This window comes from Aquarana catesbeiana, linkage group LG08 (assembly GCF_042186555.1).
Source record: "Aquarana catesbeiana isolate 2022-GZ linkage group LG08, ASM4218655v1, whole genome shotgun sequence".
In the NCBI taxonomy this organism is placed as follows: Eukaryota; Metazoa; Chordata; class Amphibia; order Anura; family Ranidae; genus Aquarana; species Aquarana catesbeiana.
The window spans coordinates 262,951,239-262,969,742 of NC_133331.1; the positions used below are offsets into that span (position 1 = coordinate 262,951,239).

Here is an 18,504-nt window from a genome sequence, read left to right on the forward strand (position 1 = left end):
CAGTTTACCGCAGATTTTAGCTGCCAGCGGAATCAACATAGTTCACAGTGTATTTGTAAAGTGTCAAAATAATTTGACTTCCCTATGGTATATAGCAACTAGAGTAATAAATGCATCAGGTGTAGAGGTCAGTTCCCAATCTTTCAACAATAAGTGAATCAACACCTCTATTTCAAGTAAAATGCAGTATCACCTTTCGTGCTGTTCAGCTACTGTCATACCTTAAAGTTCCACTCTGGCAATATTTCTTACTTTTCAGGCAGCAATTCCTAGTGTTTTCTTACCTCTGGAATCCGTGGAGAAGGCATATCTCTTACCAGTTTACAGCCATCTGTGTAGCTTGATTTGGAGAGAGGCGTTCCTGCTGTTTGCTACTTTACTTTCCTTTGTGGGAATTACCTTTGGAGCTCTATAAGCTTATGGGGTGCTCGATCAGAGAGGTGGGGTGAGTGGAGCGGGTCAGCCGGAACCTCCCCCTCCCGCCGCCACCATCAGGTTCAGAGGGAGAGACGGGGGGGCAGAGAGAAGCCCGCAGGCGTCTCCCGGGGAGGGCACAGCCGACTCCCTACCAGCGCCGTGCCGCTGCGACCCGGTTCTCAACTAGGGTCGGGGCTCCCATCAGATGCTGGAGATCGAACTCTTAGCTGCCCCCGTCCTCGTGGCTGCTCATCCAGCTGACGGAGCCGCCGAGACGCCGATTCACTGACACACAGACAGCTCCTCCCCTCCCAGCAGACGCCTCACGTCATCTCCCCCTCCCGAATGAACATTCTGGCTAGGGGGTTTATTGAAAGAAGATGAGAGAATGATATATTGACCCTGAGGATCAGGATCTACATGGTGTAACTGAAAAGAAAGAGTTTCGGAGTGCTATCATTACTCCATGCTTCTTATGGTCTGCGTTTGTCTCCTGGGCACATAGTATAAACTTCCTTCCAAAGTACTTGTCATTTAAATAGGCTGTTAAGTGCTTTAACATTACGATTTTATATTATTTGTATTATATCCAACCTTGTCCATTTTGGTAGTATAGCATATAATATTATTTGAATCAGTATACATATTTTTAGTAATTAATGTATTAAAGAAATTAAACATATATACAAAACTTTATATTCTATTTATATAATGATCAGAATAACACTTACAAGATTCTGTTTGCATAGACTCAGATCTTCATTGTCATCATAAAAGCACCCATAGTAAAACAGAGGGTAAAGGAATGGCTTCAGCATTGCCAAATCGATAATATTTAGAATCACAGCTATCATGCTGAAAATGGAGCTAATGATGTTCAGGGACAGAGAGCCTTTGATCTGTAAAGTAAAAACAGGAAGAATAAACCAATGATACAACAATACCATAAACACCCTTATTTATAACATAGCAAAGTGTTAAAGCGGTATAAAAAAACAAAAATGTAATACAGTATATTGCAGCTTATCATTTATTAGGTTTGGTGGCTGCATTTCTTTTGTAATGCTTTTTTTTCACTCTGTTTTCACCTGGTGATCTACCCAGTAACACACCCCCTGTATTAGAGTGCCCCCACTCCTGGATGAAGGAGAACAGGGGGCACCTTTGGACAGCAGCATTTTCAGTTTTTGTTCCTTTTAGGATAAAGATTTTATATAAATAAATAAAAGTTGATCACACCCTGTGGCCCTCCAGCCATTTCAGAACTACAAGTCCTATTATGCCTCTGGGAGTCATGCTTGTAACTGGCAGTCTTGCAATGCCTCATGGGGCATGTAGTTCCACAACAGCTGAAGGGCTACAGTTTGCACCACTCCTTTAACTGCTACATCAGGGTGCTTGTTCTGTTGAAAAAAAAAACAATAGAATAACTGGCTAGATCACCATGGGAAATTGAAAGAAATAAAGCTTAAAAAAGATAACTAATGCAGCCATCACATCTAAGAAGTGGTAAGCTGCAATATAATAGATTTTTGCTTCTGAGTTTAATATCACTTTAAATCAGTTACAAAACATCACCCCCCCCCCCAAGTGAAATTTTATTTGTCGGTACAACCTGATGGATTTAAGCTAGCCAAACATGCATAGATTTCTCCTTTCACCCCAAACTGCGTACATGGAGAGATTTCCCTTGCTGGCTGCTATATTCAGACAACTGCAACACCTGTGGCTGTCTGAATAGCTGAACAGTCATTTGAGCCAATTACTGGAGGCACTAATCCCAGTGCCAGCTCTTCAGGCACTGCCAACCCACCTGGTTGCAGCTGCTTCTCTCACTAGCCCTCCTGGCTACTTCTCCACAGTCTTCCCAGACTGTTCACTCACCAGCCCACCCAGCTGACTTCTCCTGGAGAACTCCTGGGCGTGATGACCTGCTCCTGCTGTCCTCACACTTGCTCCCATGCCTCCAGGAAAGATTCCTCCATGTGTTGTAGAGAATCCCTCCAGCACCTGAACCCCAGGCTCGAGTCCCCTCCCCCCCCAAAATAGGGGGTGTCCTCAAGGGCTACCTACAGCCTCCTCAGCACTCCACCCAACTGCCCCTTGCTGGCATTACCCAGGAGTATTAAAGAGGTGCCCGCCCCCTTCCAGCCCACTTGGATTGCCTGGGGCCCTCATCAATACTACAAGCAGTTGCTTCTAGGTTCCCTCATCCACTTCTGGAAGCTTTTCCAAGGTTCCAGAGTGCAGGCAGAGTTACCATAGGGGCTGCATGATGAATTATCCAGCCTCTCTGAGTCATTCAGCCCTGATGAAGATTCAACTCAGGCCTGGCTCTCAGTGTAGGTAAATTGGCCTGGCTAACAACTATGTACACTAATCTAGCACACTAGCTAAGAGGTGCTACACTAGTGACTATAGGGCTAATGTAGCACCCTCCTAGTTAGGCTGCTAGGTAAATTGAGTCTTGGCTTCCACTGTAATCACAGGAGCAGTGATTGTTTGGTATGGTCTGCTCAGAACTTCACAGACTGAGAGTTTGATTACTTCCCCCTGCCTCTAGGAGAAGTTTCTAGAGCTTAGGGTTGGAGGATTGAAATGTCCAGTCTGAATATTCAGCAGGGCCTAGCCAATATCTGGGGAGGTGTGCCCAGATGGATCTAGGTTGCTGGTAAATAGTCTGAAGCCCTAAGGAGATTGTTCTCTCCCCCCTCCCCCCCGTGGGGTTGGATCTATGAGAGGAGAGGGGGTACATGCCCCTGGAGCCCTATAGGCTGAATGCTGAATCACTTTGTAAGAGGTTGCATCTATGGACTGTCTATGTACTAGGATCTAGTGCGTAAAGCCTTTACCTGTGCTCATAGCTCCCAACTGTTCCTGATTTGGAACAAAGTCCCTCTGTCCCTCTTTCCTCCTTATTTGTCCCTCATTTTGGTCTAATCTATATAGTTGTATAAAAGTGTTTCCCAGTGCTAAACCTTTCATTCAATTTCTAAACTACTGCATCTGTAAATTTCGAAAGCCAGAATAAAGAAATAGCAGTGGAAAAAAAAAGCCCTTATGTGTTTAACCAATAATTTTTTGTATAATTCTCCTTTATGGGGACATGTCCTATACCTACATCATTTTGCTAATAGGTGTCCCTCATTCCCATCTCAAAAAGTTGGGAAGTACGTATGTGCTCCTGCTACTTCATGGCCTCAGCCGTGACCCGTGGACTGTTCCAGTGTGCCTTTGCCTGTACTCCACGGTTCACGGCTGGGGACTATGAATCAGTATGACTGTTCCAGTGTGCCTTTACCTGTGCTTATACTACTTCATGGTCCCCAGCTGTGAACCGTGGACAGTTCCTGTCTGCCTATACATAGTGCTACAGCTGCTAAGCTAAAAGTGTCCCCTGCTAGAAATACTCTAAGACTGATTACTGATCCGGAGTGAATGGACTGTTGTTGTTGTGTGCCTGGCTGCCTCTGCACTGTTGGGTAAAGAGCCTGTCTAATCTAAAGCAGCTCCTTCGAGGGTAGCGCTACATGAACAGTCAGGAGCTGCTTTTTTTGCTTTTGCAGTTGCTGCTTGACATTGACTGTAAGTACTGCTATTCAATCAGTCTAGCCCAGCTAAATAATCATTTTTTTAATCTTTGGAAAACATTTATACACATCTTATCGCAATGTTACTTTGCTACGTAGAAAATGAAAACAAAAACCCACCAAGCAGATGTTGGGTTTTGTCTGAGCTGCAAGTGTCAGAGATCCGGCAATGATGTACTGCAATAAAAAAAATTAAAAAACATAAATAATAAGTAAGAACACAACTGCACATCATTCTAAAACATTACTTGCACAAATTTCAGAAGGATTTGTGCAAACTGAACAAGATGTCACAGTTTTTTCAGAGAAATTCTTGTATTGTTAGCACCATTTAGTGGCCAAAATGCAGGCTAGTTTTCTGAAATCTGATATAAAGTGTATAGTGACAATCAGCGGCAAAAAATCTAAAGTGCAATGTGCATAAAACTATATAGATATCAAAATTAATATGAAAAAAATATATACCGGTACATATGAAAAAAAAAAAAAACCTACAGCTGCTATGACACTCACAGTGATTTACCACACCAATTTAACAGTTGTATCCTTATATTGAAGCGCTCTATAGCATTTACATATTTATATATTTTTTTTTTTTTAAATTAATGAATTAGTCAACTTATATTCAAAAGAGTGATTGATATACCAGTGAAACCAGTCCATATGTGTATAACATCTATTAGTAAAAGAAAAAAAATGATTGGGCTTCATCAGACTGATTGGAGGGCGCCACGCGTATAGAGGGGAGGAGCCGAGCCCGTGACGTCACACAGTCACCGTGAATCCATGGTAGTGGTGAACAAGTGAACGTTTATTCTTCTGTTGTTTTTATCCTTGGATCCTGTAAGTGTGCTTAATTTTAGGGGCTGTTTTTAATAAAGTAATAAGCAGAAAGCACTATGGAGATTGCGTTTATTATTACATGTGAACGATCGATTTGAGAGAGAAGCGGAGCTGAGGAGAAATTGCCTCGATTTAATCTCTGCGAAGCTGTCAGCGTGCGCATACTGTTTGGAGAGTGTAGGAGGATCAGCTGTTGTGGCGTGGAGGAGAGAGATTGTGGAGGAGAGGAAAGGAGTGACCATTATATGAGTTTTTTACTCATCTGTGAGGTGAGCAGGCAATTTGGCTGGTGAAGGATACACAAGTATTGATCTCAGTTAGGACGGATAAGCACAGCGGTGGATTATTTTATACAATGTGATAAATTAACTTTTTTTATTTTATTTTTTAATTTTTTTTACTAATAGATGTTATACACATATGGACTGGTTTCACTGGGATATCAATCTCTCTTTTGAATATATATGTTGATTACTAATTATTTTTTATTTTTACCTTATAGTGAAGCTCTGTATAGCATTTACATATTTGTATAAAAAACTTTAAAAAAAAATTAATAGTTTTCTGAAATACCTCAACCAGAAAACTATGCTGCATTTTGGCCACTAGATGGTACAGAAATTAATCTTACATAGTTACATAGTTGGTGAGGTTGAAAAAAGACACAAGTTCATCAAGTCCAACCTATGTGTGTGATTATATGTCAGTATTATATTGTATATCCCTGTATGTTGTGGTCGTTCAGGTGCCTATCTAATAATTGTTTGAAATTATTGATGCTCCCTGCTGAAACCACTGCCTGTGGAAGAGAATTCCACATCCTTACCGCTCTTACAGTAAAGAACACTCTACGCAGTTTAAGGTTAAACCTTGTCTCTTCTAATTTTAGTGAATGGCCGCGTGTCTTTTTAAATTGCCTTTGGCAGAAAAGTTTTATCTCTATTGTGGGGTCACCAGTAGGGATGGGCTGTCTGTTCGGATCGAACATGAGTTTGCCTCGAACATTGGCTGTTCGCCCGTTTGCCGAATAGCGAACTATTTGGGGTGTTCGCGGCATATTCAAAAGCCGTGGACCACCCTTTAAATGTCTATGGGAGAAATCAAAAGTGCTAATTTTAAAGGTTAATATGCAAGCTATTGTCATAAAAAGTGTTTGGGGACCCGAGTCCTGCCCCCAGGGGACATGTATCAATGCAAAAAAAAGTTTTAAAAACTGCCGTTTTTTCGGGAGCAGTGATTTTAATAATGCCTAAAGTGAAACAATAAAAGTGAAATATTCCTTTAAATTTCGTACCTGGGGGGTGTTTATAGTATGCCTGTAAAGTAGAGCATGTTTCCCATGTTTACAACAGTCCGAGAGCAAAATGACATTTCTAAAGGAAAAAAAAATTTAAAAGTACTCGCGGCTATAATGAATTGCCGGGTCTCTGCAATACACATAAAAGTCATTGAAAAAAACGGCCTGGGATTCCCCCACAGTGCATTACCAGGCCCTTTTGGTCTGGTATGAATATTAAGGGGAACCCCAAACCAAAATAAAAAAAAATAAAAATGTGTGGGGGTCCCCCCAAATTCCATACCAGGCCCTTCAGGTCTAGTATGGATATTAAAGCGGGGTTCCACCCAAATTTTGAACATTATCTCTATGCATTCTCTTCCTTGCCTAGATGCTGACATGCTGTGCAAAAAAATTTAAATCGCCGTAATTACCTTTTTTTTTCTAATCTTCTTAGCACTTCCTGGTTTTCCTCCCATGGGAGTAGACGTGTTTCTAGCCTCTCCCAGACCTCCCACAGTCCCCTGGGAGCTAGTCTCAGGCTTCCCAGCATGCATTGTGCAACAGCGTCATCACAACATCTCGGTGAATGCTGGGAGCACAGCATTCACCGCATCCAGGAAATACATGCTTGTGGGCTTCAAATGCCCACAATGAAGATGGAAACCGCCTTCAGTGAATTTTATAAGTTATTCTTTACAACGAAATCGGACACAGGTTACACAGAACATGTGAGTAGATAATCATGAGAAGAAAAGTTTGTGAATGAACTCCAAAAAAAAAAAAAAAACGATAGATAGGTGGACCCCCGCTTTAAGGGGAACCCCGCGCCAAAATTAAAAAAAAAAGGGCATGGGGTCCCTCTTATATTATTTGGAATAAAACGCTCATTATCAACTGTACTGCGCAATGAGGCTTTTCCTATTATATCTATTTATATGAGGAACATTCACCGCAGCCAATCATCGGACCAGAGGACATCCACAGCGATAGTTGGTCCACTCCCAGGGGTGAGTGCACATCCAACAGGGGGGGGGGGGAGGGGGCACCCTATTTTAAAAACTTTAGAAGCACTGAATCATCCATCTATTATTCAAGTCACAGCACTGGATACTGTCCCACTAGCACGAGCACTTTTTTATTTTTTTATTTTTTTTTCACTGGGGACTGTTTTAATAATTTTATTAATTGTTACCAGTGTATCACCTATATCTATTACCTGTATGTAATTTTTTAGCATTTTTAGAAATGCATAGAGGTTGAGTCAGGTTATCGTGACACACTTCCGCCCACGCGTTCAACCCGTAAATCAAGCCTTCACTGAAGCCAGCGGCTGTATGAACGAATCAAGCGGATTTCACAAATTTACTTAAACCTGCTGTTCACTCCGGGTGCCAGGACATTAGGCACTCATACATGTGAGTTGAATACTCTTATATTTTTTGGAATAAAACGCTCTTTAGCAATGGTACTGCGCAATGAGGCTTTTTCTATTATATCTATTTATATGAGGAACATTCACCGCAGCCAATCATCGGACCAGAGGACATCCACAGGGATTGCCCCACACGCGCATTTGACCTTACTAGCGATAGTTGGTCCACTCCCAGGGGTGAGTGCACATCCAACAGGGAGGGGGCACCCTATTTTAAGCACTTTAGAAACACAGAATCATCCATCTATTATTCAAGTCACAGCACTGGATACTGTCCCTCTAGCACAAGCACTTTTTTTTTTTTCACTGGGGACTGTTTTATTAATTTTATTAATTGTTACCAGTGTATCACCTATATCTATTACCTGTATGTAATTTTTTAGCATTTAGCGCTGTATACTTTTTATCATTTATCAATTCCTTTATTAATGTCTTCTTCTTTTCCTGCTTCTTCTTCCATCTTCTTCTGGTCTTCCTTTGGTTTTCTTCCTCCATCTTGTTCTTCCCCCGCTTCTTCCTCTGCTTTTTCCTCTGCTTCTTCCTACGGTCCTCTGCTTTTTCCTCGGGTGTTCTCATCCGGCATCTTCTTCCGCGGCTTCTTCTTCCCCGCTTTGTCCTCCGGATGATCTGCCTCAATGGGAGGTTCCCGCTGTGCTTCTGTTCTGGTGACAGTTCTTATATAACTGAGGACGGGGCCACCCGGTGACCCCACCCCCCTCTGACACCACAAAGAAAGCCATAGGGAATTCCCCGTGCGTCAGAGGGGGGCGGGGTCACTGGGTGGCCCCGCCCTCAGTTATATATAAACTGTCACCAGCTCTCTCGTCCCCCCTCTTTTCCTGCGGCCTGCCAGGTTGCGTGCTCGGATAAGGGTCTGGTATGGATTATATTGGGACCCCCACGCCATTTTTTTTTAAATTTTGGTGCGGGGTTCCCCTTAAAATCCATACCAGACCTGAAGGGCCTGGTATGGAATTTGGGGGGACCCCCACGTATTTTTTTTTTTATTTTGGTTCGGGGAAAGGATCTGGTAATGCACTGCGGGGGAATCCCAGGCCGTTTTTTTTCAATGACTTTTATGTGTATTGCAGGGACCCGACAATTCATTAATAGCCTTGAGTACTTTTAAATGACTTTTTTTTCCTTTAGAAATGTCATTTTGCTCTCAGAATGTTGTAAACACGGGAAACATGCGCCGCTTTACAGGCATACTATAGACACCCCCCAGGTACGAAATGTAAAGGAATATTTGACTTTTATTGTTTCACTTTAAGCAATATTAAAATCACTGCTTCCAAAAAAACTGACGTTTTTAAAACTTTTTTGCATTGATACATGTCCCCTGGGGCAGGACCCGGGTCCCCAAACACTTTTTATGACAATAACTTCCATATAAGCATATTAAAATTAGCACTTTTGATTATTCATGTTCATGTCCCATATACTTTAACAGTGTTCGCGTGTTTGAACAAATTTTTTTGCCTGTTCGCATGTTCTGCTGTGAACCGAACCTGGGGGTGTTCGGCCCATCCCTAGTCACCAGTACGGTATTTGTAAATTGAAATCATATCCCCTCTTAAGCGTCTCTTCTCCAGAGAGAATATGTTTTGTGGTCGTAATCTTTCCTCATGAGTAGGGATGAGCTTCGAGTTCGAGTCGAACCCATGTTCGACTCGAATATCGCCTGTTCGACCGTTGGTCGAATTGCGAATGTTATGGGCCACTCGCGCTAAATTCGAGTGGCACGTCACGGCCCATAATTCACTGCGGCATCGCAGTTCATTGTTGGCTGATGATTGGCCAAGCATGCACTATGACCCACATGCTTGGCCAATCACAGCGTCGTCTGTACAGAGAGCCGTAATTGGCCAAAGCCAGGGTGGCTTTGGCCAATTATGGCTCAGGGGGTTTAGTACACGCCCCACACTATATAAGGCCGCCTGCGTGGCGGCCTTGTGTAGTGTGTTGCGGCAGTGGCGGAGAAAGACATACAGAGAGAGAGACAGTGTCATTTGATTTAAGTTAGATAGAGTAGGCAGGCGAGTCAGTTACCTGCACTTACAGTGTATTGTGTATATATATATGCATCCCAGGTGTTGTATGTATGTGTATATATATATATATATATATATATATATATATATATATACTGTAATCAGTTTATCTAGATCCATTCCTGTTATTCTCTTCCTAATATACTGACGGGGAGGCAGGTGTTTTTACAGTATTTACAGTTAGTGTACTGTGTTCCCTGCACAGTGTGCACCTGAAGACAAAGCTGCCTGCCTGTGGTATTAATAGGATCAGAAGAAGAACACCAGCACTTAAGTATTTACAGTTAGTGTACTGTGTACCCTGCACAGTGTGCACCTATAGCTACCTGAAGACAAGTGCTGGTGTTCTTCTTCTGATCCTATTAATACCACAGGCAGGCAGCTTTAAGTATTTACAGTTAGTGTACTGTGTATCCTGAACAGTGTGCACCTACAGCTACCTGAAGACAATTGCTGATGTTCTCAAACTAATTATACTGCAGCTAGCAAAATCAACTGCCTGCCTGTAGTATTATCAGTATTTATAGACATCCCAGTTTTGTGCAGCTACATCTCACTGCAGGCCATTAGTATGTCTGGAAGGCCAACAAGGAGAGGCAGACAGTCACAAGCCAATAAAAGAGGGCAAGCAGGCTCTGTGTTTAGAGGCAACAGTGCTGGTCGTGGACACTGTGCATCCTCAGCAGCACGTGGCTGTGGGACACGCTTGTCCTTTTTTTCAGCAGCTGGCCGTGTTGAACTGCAACATGCCGAAGATTTGGTAGAGTGGATGACCAAGCCGTCCTCATCCTCCTCATCCTCTTTCACCAAGGCTCAGGGTACTTTGTCTGGCAAAGCAGCTGCCAACGCGGCCTCTTACCTCGGTTCAATGGCATCAGTCACTCCTTCGCTAGCCTCACCATGTCCTCCTGAGGAATCCCTCGAACTGTTTGACCACAGTGTTGGGTACATGCTCCAGGAGGATGCCCAGCGTTTAGAAGGCTCTGATGATGATACTGAGCTAGATGAAGGCAGTAACCCTCTGACATTGGATGAAACCTTGAGATTATCCAATTTCAGCTACAAAGCATGTTTGACAAAACTGATGCTGACTCAACTACTTTCCAAACAATCAGAGAACGCCAAGCACTAGCAGATTTAAATACACTCCTAGAAGAGAGTGATACTCAAGACCTTATCGATACCATCGATCTGGAGTCCTATCTAAACAAATCTACTAATCCTACAACATTAGAACAGTTTCCAAGCTAAAGAAAAAATCCGACCTGTATCCCTCACCGAGCTCCAATCATGGCATAGCTACCTTCTTAAAATGAATCACCCAAGAGATTAAAAGTATGAGCACAAATTCTAAAATAGCTGACAACTTAACAATCAGTGAACAAACAGCCCTCAATGAGTTAGCTAAAAATCCAAATTTAGTTATTAAACCCTCAGATAAGGGCGGAAACATCGTTTTGATGGATAATGAGAAGTACATATCTATGTGCATGAAAATACTTAAGAAACCCAGATTGGTACAGACCTATTAAATTTCAAACAATCACTCGGTTCAACGAAGAATTTTACATTCTCGTCGATCGAGCATTGAATAACAATATCATTTCCAATCAAATGTGGAAATTTATCTGCACCACATTCCCAGTCATTCCCACATTTTATTCCCTCCCCAAGATTCACAAGAATTCAAAAGACCCCCCAGGCAGACCCATTGTGTCGGGCAACGGATCCATCACTTTAGACCATTAGTGTCATCTTTACCATCGTATATAAGAGACACGATTCACCTACTTCAAATTATCAATGGAATTCGAGTATCTGACCATACTATCCTGGTCTCTATCGATGTCGAAACATTGTATAGTTCTATACCGCACAGTAAGGGACTAGCGTGCATCCAAAAAATTCTATCAGAAACTACCCCTCTTCAAAACCATATAATGAATTTATACTACAGGCATTGGACTATATACTTCAACATAATGTCTTTGGTTTTCATGGACAATACTTCCTCCAGGTACAGGGCGTGGCCATGGGCACTTGTTGTGCCCCTGGCTATGCCAATCTGTACCTGGGGGAATGGGAGAGGTCTCTATTAAGTGATGGGGGTCTCGCGATGTACCTGCGCCATATCACTATGTGGCGCAGGTACATCGATGACATCCTCATCCTGTGGGAGGGAACTGTTGACTTACTTCATAACTTTTTAATTGCACTAAATTGTAATGAATTCAATCTAAACTTCACAATGACTTATAACTACAAATCTGTAACTTTTCTAGATGTTGAGATATTTAAGAATATGGACCATTCTTTGGCTTGTAAACTTCACCGTAAACCCACCTCGGGGAATACTATCCTACACTCGGATAGTTTCCATCCGAGACCACTAATCAACTCCATACCATTCAGCCAATTTCTTAGGATAAAACATAACTGCTCCAATAATGACGATTTCTTGCGAGAAGCTGAAGCCCTAAAAAATCGTCTCCTAGATAGAGGCTATAGCCATAGATGCTTAAAACGTGCCTTCAACAAGGCTAACAAACGAGACAGACAGAATTTGCTACAATCACAGCATAGAACCACTCGCAATGCTAACCCTTATACCAGAATAATTACCACATTTTCAAACGAACATACAGAGATAAGGCATATTCTTTCTAAATATTGGCATGTCTTGACCAATGACCCACTAGTGGGCCCCTTCGTTTCCCCCAACCCCCTAGTCACCTTTAGATGCAATACTTCTGTTGGGGATCGTTTAGTCAAGAGCGAATTCAAAGGACTGACCCGTGGTGACCCCTGCAACACCCTTGGCACCTTTCCTTGTGGCTCATGCGGCTACTGCAAATATATTAACACAAACAAAAATCCACGCCTTCCAAATGGGTGGATTTTTTCCCCAAAACATTACGCCAACTGTCAGACCACACTCGTGGTGTATCTAATACAGTGCGAGTGTGGCTGTTTTTATGTTGGTAAAACCATCCAGAAACTTTGTAAGCGTCTTTACCGACACTTAGCGGCCATGAAAACAAAAGATCCAGATTTTCCATGGGGTCGCCACATAGTGTTAGTCCATAATGAATGCTTCCCAAAGATTACAGTCCTAGTATTGGACCGCCTCCACCAAACTCCTAGAGGTGGAGATGCAAATAAACTACTTCTCCAATGAGAAATGAGGTGGATTTCAAATTTGAATGCCACCTCATCCCCAGGCCTAAATGAAATACTAAGCTTTAAACCGTTTCTACAAGGCTTTACATCAGGGGGTTACGAAAGGGACCTATAATTACCTAGCTAGTTTCCATCGTCATTGTATAGCAACTAGGGATGAGCCGAACACCCCCTGTTCGGTTCGCACCAGAACATGCGAACAGGAAAAAAGTTCGTTCGAACACGCGAACACCGTTAAAGTCTATGGGACACGAACATGAATAATCAAAAGTGCTAATTTTAAAGGCTAATATGCAAGTTATTGTCATAAAAAGTGTTTGGGGACCTGGGTCCTGCCCCAGGGGACATGGATCAATGCAAAACAGCCGTTTTTTCAGGAGCAGTGATTTTAATAATGCTTAAAGTCAAACAATAAAAGTGTAATATCCCTTTAAATTTCGTACCTGGGGGGTGTCTATAGTATGCCTGTAAAGGGGCGCATGTTTCCTGTGTTTAGAACAGTCTGACAGCAAAATGACATTTTGAAGGAAAAAACTCATTTAAAACTACCCGCGGCTATTGCATTGCCGACAATACACATAGAAGTTCATTGATAAAAACGGCATGGGAATTCCCCAAAGGGGAACCCCGAACCAAAATTAAAAAAAAAAATGACGTGGGAGTCCCCCTAAATTCCATACCAGGCCCTTCAGGTCTGGTATGGATATTAAGGGGAACCCCGGCCAAAATTAAAAAAAAAAAAAGACGTGGGGTTCCCCTAAATTCCATACCAGACCCTTCAGGTCTGGTATGGATTTTAAGGGGAACCCCGCGCCAAAAAAAAAAAAAAAAAAACGGCGTGGGGTCCCCCCAAAAATCCATACCAGACCCTTATCCGAGCACGCAACCTGGCAGGTCGCAGGAAAAGAGGGGGGGACGAGAGTGCGCCCCCCCTCCTGAACCGTACCAGGCCACATGCCCTCAACATTGGGCCTGGTACGGTTCAGACGGCGCTCCTCGTCTGACAGTTCTTAAATAACGGGGGGCGGGGCCACCCGGTGACCCCGCCCCCCCTCTGACGCACGGTGACTTGACGGGACTTCCCTGTGATGTCACGGGGAATGCCACAGGGAAGTCCCGTCATGTCCCGTGCGTCAGAGGGGGGCGGGGTCACCGGGTGGCCCCGCCCCCCGTTATTTAAGAACTGTCAGACGAGGAGCGCCGTCACACAGCGGGAGCCTCCCTCCATGCCAGCATGGGTGCGGAGCGGCCCTGAGAAGAAAATGAAGAAGAGAAGAAAAGAAGAAGAGAAGAAGATGAAGAAGAAGAGAAGAGCGGGAGCCTCCCCCCATGCCATGGGTGCGGAGCGGCCTGAGGAGAAGAAGATAGAAGACGCCACGGAGGAGATGCTGGACGAGAACGCTGGAGGAAGAACCAGAAGAGCCAGAAGAACCAGAAGAACCAGAAGATGAAGGAAGATAGAAGAAAGAAGAAGTATTTAAATAAAGGAATTGTCAAAAACTGTCTCTTGTCATTTTTAACATTTTTGACAGTTTTTTAGTGAAATGGTAGGGGTACTTTTGTACCCCCTTACCATTTCACACAGGGGGGGGCTGGGATCTGGGGGTCCCCTTGTTAAAGGGGGCTTCCAGATTCCGATAAGCCCCCCGCCCGCAGACCCCCACAACCACCGGCCAGGGTTGTGGGGATGAGGCCCTTGTCCTCATCAACATGGGGACAAGGTGTTTTGGGGGGCTACCCCAAAGCACCCTCCCAATGTTGAGGGCATGTGGCCTGGTACGGTTCAGGAGGGGGGGGCCGCACTCTCGTCCCCCCCTCTTTTCCTGCGGCCTGCCAGGTTGCGTGCTCGGATAAGGGTCTGGTATGGATTTTTGGGGGGACCCCACGACGTTTTTTTTTTTTTTTTTTGGCGCGGGGTTCCCCTTAAAATCCATACCAGACTGGTATGGAATTTAGGGGGAACCCCACGTCATTTTTTTTTTTTTTAATTTTGGCCGGGGTTCCCCTTAATATCCATATCAGACCTGAAGGGCCTGGTATGGAATTTAGGGGGACTCCCACGACATTTTTTTTTTTTAATTTTGGTTCGGGATTCCCCTTTGGGGAATTCCCATGCCGTTTTTATCAATGAACTTCTATGTGTATTGTCGGCAATGCAATAGCCGCGGGTAGTTTTAAATGAGTTTTTTCCTTCAAAATGTCATTTTGCTGTCAGACTGTTCTAAACACAGGAAACATGCGCCCCTTTACAGGCATACTATAGACACCCCCCAGGTACGAAATTTAAAGGGATATTACACTTTTATTGTTTGACTTTAAGCATTATTAAAATCACTGCTTCTGAAAAAACGGCCGTTTTTAAAACTTTTTTTTGCATTGATCCATGTCCCCTGGGGCAGGACCTGGGTCCCCAAACACTTTTTATGACAATAACTTGCATATTAGCCTTTAAAATTAGCACTTTTGATTTCTCCCATAGACTTTTAAAGGGTGTTCCGCGGCATTCCAATTTGCCGTGAACACCCCAAATTGTTCGCTGTTCGGCGAACTTGCGAACAGCCAATGTTCGAGTCGAACATGAGTTCGACTCGAACTCGAAGCTCATCCCTAATAGCAACCAATTGCCTTATAGATACAATTATAGACATATTTTGCCATATGAAAATCATAATATATGATGTTATAATTTAATGTTCTTTCAAAAAGCTCTATTGTACAAATTGACATCACTATACTTAAGTATTATTGTGAGCATCACATGTGATATATACTGTATATAAAGGCGCTAATGTTACTACTGCAACCTTTATGAATATGTCACATTGTATTATGGTATGGTATATGTATTATTTGCATGTATTGTTATGTACTTTAATTATGTATGTCTTATGTATTTTGGCATGACGTATCCATGGGCGGACTTTGCTTGACATTTGGTTGCCCCCTCCCCCCCCTTTTTTGTCCCCCCCCCTCTTCTTAGCCCGCAGCATCAGTTTGCCTTTATGTATAATCGATCATTCTACTGTGACATGTCGTTTCACTCAGGATCTATTGCCCCAGGGTAAGTCCATTCATGTTTTCCCACTGGCATATGTCCCCCGGCACGGGTAGGCCCCACATCTCTGTATAGTGGGGCCTTACATAGGGCTCTTGGCAATCCATCTGATCCGCCGCTCGCGCAAGCGGCTGCTCTTTGGACCGGTCTTCACTGAGCCCCTCTTTCCCGTGTCGGCGGCGCCGCGACGTCTGACGTCATCGCGTCCTATGACGCGTTGGCTTTGGACGCCGCCGTGCCGAGGGAACAGCCTTCGGCACACATTACCTCCTCTGCTGACATTGATCAGCTGGAGGGCTAGTGACGCCGAATCCCGTCCACCCCCCCACTGTATCATCATTCCCTCCGCTGACACTGTTCAGCTGAGGTAGCTGATGATGCCGAACTGTGTCCGTCCCCCTAGTGCACTATACAATAGATTAGCAGTACACATCCCCCGCCCAGTATAGGCGGGGTTTTCTCTACTGAGCTGTTTTTAAACCTCCAGTTGCAGACACACTTTTGAGCTGCACACCTAGACTGCACATCTAGGAGAAGGTTGATGTCCTTTCTAACAGTCTGACAACTTTAAGTAAGTACTAGATTTTACCATATTAATATGGCGATTTCCTCAGATATTATTGACATCCTTACTATCTGACATGCGAATAGAGAGTTATATATATATATATATATATACATGCTGGGGTAAAAGCCATTGATCCACTGTGCAAACACACTTGTTTAAATGGATTGTACATATCATAGAGCGAACCCCATACAGGTTAACCCACTGCTACCTCCCCATACCTTACTTACTATACCATTTTATATATATCTATTGGTTATATTTCTTCTCCACGATTTAATTCTGGCACGATAGGAGGGCCCAGGTAGACGCTCATATACTCATAGACGCATGTAGACGCATATATACTCATTCACACATTGACTTTTGTATGTGTTGATGTACTCTGTCCATCAATTTACCTTCTGATACTTATATCATATTATTTTTATATTTAGGGCTGTACATTCCCCCCTTCCTCTCCTTGCTGTTCCTTGTGGACGCTGGTGAATTCCCGTGTTTGACGCATCCGGGAGGCTCTAAGATCACCCAGTATTATCACTACAGAAATTCCATCCAACCTTTGGCCCTTGGCTTTCACTATATAAGCCTATATGTGGCTATATATATTTAAACACAATGCGTAACTGATGCTGTGGTGACTAGGATTTGGAGCACCATCTGTTAAGCTACCAAGTTACAGTCCGGCCTGGGATATGCACACATTTCTGTGAACGAGTAAGTCCTTTCTCTTCCTTATGATATATACAAATATACATATATTTCTCGTTTTCCCAAGTTCTTATCATGATTGTTTGCCCTTATAAGCTCCTATGACCTACCATTTATAGCTATATGTATATTGTATACTGTATATGTGTACTAATGATTGGTATATTCTACCTATGTACCCCCCCAGATCATACAATATCCTTAGAGGAAATCCCTGAAGAAGGAATTGCATTTTTTATCCAAAACATGTTGGGTTCTCAAGTACCACGTATATGCATGTTTTCCTTGATTAAAACATTCATGTATATGGTCTAGATATTTTGTATGAACTGTTCACTGTTTTAAATATTTCTTTTGTATATTTCTAATAAAGTATATATATTTTTTATTACTCCTGGGTACCTGTATTACCAATCATATTATCCCATTAAAAAAAAAAAACCCTCTTCCCTCCTTACTTCTTAGGAAATTTACTTCCACTCCCCCCCTCACCCGTACAATCCCAAGGTCTCTTTTGTTTATCTCTTCAAAAATTATTGTCGGGATGTGGTGAAGGGGGTATCCACTTACCTGTATACCTCATGTTTGGCAGTGTATCAATTTTTAAAAAATTACACCATGTCCTCCTCAGGAGTCCCCCGAACTGTTTGACCACAGTGTTGGGTACATGCTCCAGGAAGATGCCCAGTGTTTTGAAGGCTCCGATGATGATACCCAGCTAGAGGAAGGCAGTAACGTGAGCCCAGAGAGAGGGGGTGCCCAAGAAGGACAGCAATCTGACAGTCATGTTCCCCCAGCTGCAGCATAATTTGCTCCAGTGATGAGGAGTGAGGGGGTGATGAGGTCACTGACTTCACGTGGGTGCCTGATAAGAGAGAAGAGGAGGAGGAGGCACATCACCAACAAGGCAGGATGCCCTCCAGGGGCCAGCTTAAGGGCAGCACACCGACTGCATCACATCGCAGAGCTCCGCGTGTGCAGGGCGCTGCTGTCTCTGCACGTTATTCCAAAGGTTCTTTGGTGTGGGCCTTTTTTGAGACGAATGCATCAGATCGCACCGCTGCTATTTGCAACATATGTCTCAAGCGTATCTCGCATGGCCAAAACATCACCCGCTTGAGCACCACATGCTTAACCAGACATATGTCGACCTGCCATGCAGTTCGTTGGCAAGCGTGCCTAAAAGACCCACACCAAAGAACAAAGCGGACCCCTCCTTGCTCCTCATCTGCTGGGATCTCCAACCCCACTATACCTTCAGTCCTCTCTGAGACCTGCACTGAGAGGAATGAAGGTGTAGAATTAGGTGTATCACAGCCAAGTACTTGCGGGCAATCTGCTATCGGTACACGGACGTCAGATTATACCAGGCAAA

General features: G+C 43.5%; 1 protein-coding gene across 1 annotated transcript in view; it reads right to left on the minus strand.

Annotated features, from left to right (window-relative positions):
• LOC141106395 (membrane-spanning 4-domains subfamily A member 8-like) overlaps nucleotides 1-18,504 on the minus strand; it is a 116,738-nt gene that overhangs the window by 76,761 nt on the left and 21,473 nt on the right. Inside the window, exons 4-5 of the mRNA XM_073597149.1 lie at nucleotides 4,128-4,184; nucleotides 1,149-1,316 (exon numbers count right to left, since the gene is read on the minus strand). Coding sequence (XP_073453250.1) covers nucleotides 1,149-1,316; nucleotides 4,128-4,184 — 225 coding nt within the window. The remainder of the gene's footprint in view (nucleotides 1-1,148; nucleotides 1,317-4,127; nucleotides 4,185-18,504) is intronic.